The 7,508-nt window shown below is 39.9% G+C and overlaps 1 protein-coding gene across 1 annotated transcript; it reads right to left on the reverse strand.

Moving 5' to 3' along the window:
• Positions 1–231: 231 nt before the first annotated feature.
• LOC125491446 lies at positions 232–6,487 on the reverse strand. The gene is made up of 2 exons (XM_048633470.1): positions 5,391–6,487; positions 232–565 (listed from the first exon to the last, which is right to left on the reverse strand). Exons 1-2 carry the CDS (start codon positions 6,427–6,429, stop codon positions 426–428), a joined length of 1,179 nt encoding a protein of 392 aa, XP_048489427.1. The 5' UTR covers positions 6,430–6,487; the 3' UTR covers positions 232–425.
• Positions 6,488–7,508: the final 1,021 nt, after the last annotated feature.

Genomic DNA, 7,508 nt, shown 5'->3' on the forward strand with positions numbered 1-7,508 from the left:
CACCACTGTGGATCCACCAGGCGGCTACTACGTTCCACTCATAGAACCACGTTAGGCCACCTCATCATTATTGTAGTGAAATAAACAAATGTTTTAGATATTCTCGTTTTATTGACACCTGTGGATCATCCGACCCGCCGCGTGGCACGGCTCGAGCTCGACTGAGCAATTTCGGCCATCCCCTCCACTTTGTCCGAATTTGTATGGGTGGTGGGGGAAATGGTATATAAAGAGCGGTGTCCTCGCGCGCGAGCTCATTTTTACTAAACATTTATGTTTGAGCAGAAGTAAAAAGGGCAGCAACCCCTCTCGCACATGAATTAATTAGTAATATATATTCTGTTCAATTATGCTTGAGTAGGCACGCCAGACGTGGGCGGGATTGGGTGGGGGTGGAAAAAAAATACACGATTTATTATAATAATTTATTGAAATTGTGAAAACAACTGAAAGAATACATTTACAGATTTCGATCCACTCTCGGTGGTCCTGGGCACCATCCCATCCTTGGTAATGTCCCGGCATTTGGATAGCGGGTAGCTCGTCCGGCGCGCATACTCCTCATATAAAAATCTATGCAAGAAGATCAATGTACCAGTGACTGACTCTGAGATACATGCATGCCGAAGAGTGGCCAAGATGGATCAATCGTCTACAAGACCAAGGAACATTCTGGTTACGTTACCATCTACGCGTCATCGGGATAATATTATTTCGGCTGTAAAACGCTACAACAAGGCCAATTCTACAAATAAATTAAATTCTTCTGACTTAGAAATATCTGGTGAAGCCTGTCCTATATTTGTAACTGAGCACTTATCTCCTGCAGTCAAAGAACTTCACGCTGCTGCACGAAAAATTTCTAAAGAGAAATCGTACAAGTTTGTTTGGGTGAAATTTAACCGGGTCTTTATGAGAAAGGACGAAAAATCACCTTACTTGTGTATTAAGAACTTAGATTGTCTAAATAATTTGTAATTTAATAATATGTCAATTGTATCTCATTTTCTTTAAATAAATTGTTCATAATATTCTGTCTAACTCACCTATTCAATTATGTTAATATATTATCAAAATGTTAATCGTTTTCGTTCAAAATCTAATGAATTTAAATTGAATGTACTTAGAAATAATTATGATGTTATATGTATTACAGAAACAAATTTAGATAATAGTTTTAATAGTGAAGAGTATTTTGATGATCGCTATTTAATATTTAGGAATGACAGACACTATAACACTAGCCATAAACAGTCTGGTGGTGGTGTTTTGATCGCTTTAAAGAAGTGTTATACTGCTGTGCAACGTCATGACTGGCAATCTAATATCGAATCAGTATGGCTAAATCTGACACTTAGCAATCGTCAACAACTTAATCTCTGTCTTGTTTACATTCCACCTGATGTTCTGGTGGATCGTATAAATAATTTTTACTCTAAAACCTATGACATTCTGTCTAACAACGACTATCCAACAATAATATTAGGCGATTTCAACACACCTTCACTGGACTGGATACGAGGAGAGACGACGAGTATTTGTACGCCAAATATTATCACAAATAATAAGAGATCCCAAGATATTTTAAAACTTATTTCTATTGGTAACTTAAATCAATACAATTTTCTTAAAAATCATAATGGTCGCACACTTGATTTATTTTTAAGCAACACTCCCAATGTTATTTTGAGTTCTTGCGACTCTTTTTGTAGACAAGACCGACACCATCCGGCATTCGACGTCAATATAGAGCTTAGGGTTGGAATCCATAAAGAAAACGTGAGCAAAGTACTGAACTATAGGAAGAGTGATATTGAGTCTTGTAGAAGTGAACTCGAAAAGATAAACTGGCATGAATTACTCTCTGATCTTGATGTAGATGAGTCAGTGGGTGCTTTTTATGAACAGCTTATGGACATTATTTTAAAAAATACTCCGTACAAGAAACAATCGTTAAAACAATATCCAATATGGTTCTCGGAACCACTTATAAAATGCATAGAAGAAAAGAGTAAGGCCCATAAAAGATTCAAAAAGTTTAAGAACCCTAGGGACTATGACACTTTCGCTTTATTAAGAACTCGCAGTAAAAAAATGATAGATGAATGTTTCCATAATTTTATTGGTTCTGTGGAAGATTCGTTGCTATCAGATTCTACCAAACTATTTTGGACTTACGTTAAAAGTAACAGAACCAGCAGTGATATTCCTCTACCCATGATGTTTGACGGTAACTCCGCGACTTCTTATTCTGAGGCCTGCCAACTCTTCTCTGACTACTTCAAGTCTGTTTATGATGACACCAATCTTAATTGTGATCTTCGTATTGACAATGATAATGCTGATCTTGGGTCATCGTCTAATTTACTTAGTAAAATTATACTTGCGACGGACGAGGTTTTAAAAATATTAAGTGGATTGGATACTAGCAAGGGTGCTGGGCCTGATGGTATTCCATCTTGTTTTGTCAAATCCTGTAGTAAGGAACTTGTTCTACCTCTAACTATCATCTTTAATAAATCTTTAAGTAGTGGTATATTTCCTCAGGTCTGGAAAAATGCTTATATAGTTCCGATCCATAAATCCGATGATAAATCTCAATGCTCCAATTACCGACCTATAAGTATTTTAAATTGCTTTGCGAAAATATTTGAAAGTTTAATATTTGAACACATTTACAGTCACATTAATTCTAACATTGTTAAACAGCAGCATGGGTTTGTCAGAGGTAAATCCACGGTTTCTAATCTCTTGGAGTACACAGAATATTTAAGTGCCAGAATTATTAATAAAGTACAAGTTGATTCAATATACACGGATTTTAAAAAAGCGTTTGATAAGGTTAATCATAAATTACTGATTCAAAAAGTTTATGCAATGGGAGTACGAGGTACATTGCTCCGCTGGCTAATCTCATATCTCTCCAAGAGATCTCAACTAGTTGCATTAAAGGGTTGCACATCAAATCCAATATTGGTTACGTCTGGGGTACCTCAGGGTTCTAATCTGGGTCCGCTGCTTTTTATTGTTTTTATTAACGATCTTACAAAGGAACTAAAAAGCAATTTTCTGCTCTACGCCGATGACCTTAAAGTGTATAAAGACATTATATGTGATCAGGATTGTGTTGAGTTACAAGCGGATTTGCTGACCATTGATAACTGGTGTCATGCCAATAGCATGAGCTTAAATGCTAAAAAGTGCTTTGTGATATCCTTCACCAACAAGCGCAATAAGGTTATATATAACTATACAATAAATAACCACACCCTGGAAAGGGTGTCCCGTATTAGAGATCTTGGTGTTATATTGGACGATAAACTTTCATTTGTTGAGCATATAGATGGGACAGTAAGAAGAGCTTATAGCATGCTAGGATTTGTGCTAAGAATAAGCAAGAAATTTAAAAAACCGCAAAGTTTTATTGCTCTATATAATAGCCTGGTACGTAGTATACTTGAATATGGTTCAGTGATATGGTCACCCTTCTATGATATTCATGTACAGAGCCTAGAGTCAGTGCAACGGCGTCTCCTCCGAATGCTCAGTTTTAGGTTTGGGTTTAAATATAAACTGCCTGACTATAGGTCTAGACTAGTGTACTTCAACATGGCTACTCTTGAGAATCGTAGAAAATGTTTGGATCTTTTTTGTCTTTATAAAATAATAAATAATAAAATTGATACAGTTGTTTTGTCCCAGATTGCATTAGACTGTAGAACTAGATCTGGTCGTAGATTTCAATTATTCTTTGTTTCAACCTGTCGTATTAATGTTGGCTATAACTCACCTGTGCGTCGATTATGTCGTCTTTATAATCAAATTCATAAAACTGACTGTGATCTTGATATTTTTTGGAACTCTTATCCCACCTCGGCTGTCCAATTTCAAAACACAGTAACAGCCAAGAGACAAAATGTTCAGGAGAGCCAAAAAACGTTTTTGTCCCTTCATTTCAATGCCCTGGCAAAACTATGATACATATCTAAACGAATGTAAGCTTAAAAGAACCGGCAGAACCTAGGCTTTACATACAATACTATTTCATTTAAATATGACTAATATTGTTGCTGTAATGCACAAAAGAAAACACTAACTAGGTTTTAAATGGTTTTCTCACCCTAAAACCGCCCTCACTGACCATTTTATAACCTAGTAAGAGCCATTATTGTGTAATTTAAGACAAGTAAAGTATATTGAAATTGCAATAATAACGTAATAATTTATATGTTTTTTTATTTTTTTATATGTTTTGGATCCTTCACATAATATAAATCAAATTTTGCAGCACTTTTACACGACCGCACTAAGTAATAGCTGAAATACCGGCATATTTTTAAGTTTTATCTAAATGAACCAAATCGCCATATTAAGAAGGCATGTCTGACACGAACATTATTTATGGCTGCCTTAAATTAGACAATATTTCCTAAATTTTGAGCTAAAATTAGTTTACAATGTTTGAGTTTTTTTTGGTTTATGCAAAATAGGGCTAGTAGAAAGGTTCTGACGAGAAAGGTCTCTATGGCTTTTATAAAGAAGACAAAATTTCCTTATGTTCTACTTTTAATTCACCTCTCTAGGTCTCATTGGTTCAAAGATACAGGTTCTGAAATATCTGATATTTTTTCGAAAAAGGTGTTTGTAATAATGTATGCCATTCGTGACTTACTAAAATTAACGGGAAAAAATTGACCTTTGCTGACCATTTCAAAACCTAGTAAGCGCCATTGACAATTTTAAAACCTAGTAAGTCATTTTCACTTACTGTGTTTTAAAATGGTTGGTGGCTCTTACTGTGTTTTAAAATGGTTTTCGTGGCATTTTTGATTTTGCAGGGTGGAGTTACTAGGTTTTTAGAAATTTTATTTTCGTTTCTAAGCCGTTTTTTGATATTCTGACAATGCAGGAATGTGCGGAATCGCCTAAAATAATGTATAAATCAAAGACCCGTTTTTTTTTAAAGTTGGCGCTTACTGTGTTTTGAAATTGTACAGCCGACCTACCGTCGCCTTGTCTCTACCGCTATAGGAGAACTAGATTGATTGTTTATAACCCTGATGTAATGTTATTAGATTATTACTATAATTAATTGTCAAATTTTAAAAATTAATGAATCTTTTCAATCAGCTTTGAATGTGTATATAATTTGAATTGTTCGAACACTTATAATTAAGTATAAGTGTTTTTTTTAATTTATATTTTTTTTTTATGGTTGCATGTTTAATGAATTTTAATTTTGTGTTCTTTTTATGTATTACTTGCATGCTGTGAACACATATCTTTTGGAGTGTTAACTGTACCAGAATTAATTTTTTAATGTTGTGTTATTGCTAAATTTGTTAACTCTCTGTATTGTGTTCCAATAAATAAATAATAATAATAATAATATACCTGGCGACAGTAATCGTACAATTCCTCGTGCTTTGTCACAAATTTTAAATTGGCCCCTTCTATGGACACCTCCTCCGTGCACAGGATAAAGGCCATTTTACCCAGCACCTTGGCCTGGTCCCAGTTCATGTTGTAAATGCTGCCGCCGTACGAGTCCTTGGTCTCTTTGACCAGCAGGTGGGCCACCGGTGACCCCATCATCTCCTCCACATTGATAAATATCAGCCGCAGAATGACTAGGAATATTTTGCGTATAAACTTGAACGTGTTGATCCGAGGGGCGCGGTCAGAGTTTAGCCACGCCGCGTGTGCCATGTACCGATCCTCCTCGACGTCTGCGTCATTGAGCACCATGACGGTGGCCACGTCACCCCGAAAGTCGTTTGTCATTGAGCAAATGTACCGCTTGAGGCTGCTCTCGTTTTGGTGCTTGTTCAGTTTGACCCTCTCGAACATGACCGCCTGGTTCATCATTGCCAGGTGCCGGAAAATGTCAAACAAAATGTACACGGGGGGAGCGTCCGCCGCCGTCCTGTACAGCTGGTTAATTTTGATGACAGAGTTTAAAATGTACTTGATACCCGGATTCACGTTTCGCTCGTAGCCAGTGTGCGTAACTTTTGCCGGGAACGAAAATGTTGCATAACTCTTGCACGTGAGTACCAACAATCGATCCACGTCGGGTTCTACACTCAGAGTTAGATAATCCTTGCCCAAACACTCGCTCAAAGTTTGATTGATTTGCTCACATATACAATTTGCGTCGAGTCCATAGGGGTCGTGGTACTTGATCCCGTCCGTATCCACATAGCAAACAAAACGCTCCGGTTCGTAAGCAAAGGTTTGTCCATCGGAGCCGCCGCCGCCGCCGCCTGCGATCGATGCCGACGAGCAGTTTAGGCAGACGCGTTTCAGGTAGTCTAGATGGGCGACAATTTCGTCCACCGCCTCTGTCGGATACGCCTCCCTGCGGGCCAGTATCTGGTAGCAGGTGATTAGCCGCGAGCACACGGTGAAAAACTTGCGACCAAACATGGTGACCGCCGCGCTTAGGGCCACATGCCTATTGTGAAAGTTGGGGTTTCCCTTGAGGCCGTACTTGCTGTTTAGCAAAATCTTCTCAGACAATTGCTCAGAGTCGAGCCGGCTGCGGATGGTGGGGTCGGTCTCTTGCTTGAGCGCCCGCTTGATGGTGTCGCGGCGGGCCAATCGTTTGGTAATCAGTTTGGTCAAAAATGAATCCTTTGTCGTGTACTCGGGGTCTCGCAGTATGCACAAAATTGGTACATTTGCCCCCGTGCAACCACTCTCCAATTCGTCCCAATTCAGGCATTGGCCAATCTCCCGCCCCCGGTATCTGACGTCCAACAGGTCCACAGTGTCCACATCGGGGTCGTCCATTCGGTACAGGTCCAGGTGGCCAGCCGCCACCAACCGGCTCATGGAATCGTTTACATTCAGGGCCATCAAATCTCCACGATTGATCACGTCCACCGAGCCATAGTCGCAGTTTAGCAGCCGCATAGAGTTTGGGTAGTAGCTCTTAAAGTCAAATGACCTCGCGTTCTTAAACACGCCTTGTTGCGCATAATTCAGGGCACCGCGGAACCCCTCCTTGGTCAGATTCGCCGAGATTACGGTGCCGTCGGACAGACTGTCAAACTTGCGCAGTGCATACGGCGGCGGCGTCTGATCACTGGTGGTAGTCGCTCGCGGCATTATACACCGTTGGGGCGGCGGACGATCCGTGAGCGAGTACAAAAATTGGCCATCCGCCAGCGCCTCGAGGGTCATGCACGCGCCAATCCTGCACGAGTTGCCGCGCATTGAGGAGGCGTCCAGTGGCACACCAAACAAGTGTGTCAGCTGGGAGATTATAGTAAACACGTGCGAGTCAATCATAATGTCCATGACCGTTATGGTGTCCTGTATGTTGTAGGCCAGAACGGTCTCCATTCTCGGCACGGCTTGCGTACAGCCACCCTCCATCTTGGCATAATTTATAGGGAACCGGGCCAGATTGAGACCACCCGACTCTTGGTCCACATAGTCATCCATGACGCCCTCTGTCGCGTCCACCTCGAATATGTCCGACACCTCGCCCCGAGTCAGCT

This window comes from Plutella xylostella, chromosome 5 (assembly GCF_932276165.1).
Source record: "Plutella xylostella chromosome 5, ilPluXylo3.1, whole genome shotgun sequence".
In the NCBI taxonomy this organism is placed as follows: domain Eukaryota; kingdom Metazoa; phylum Arthropoda; class Insecta; order Lepidoptera; family Plutellidae; genus Plutella; species Plutella xylostella.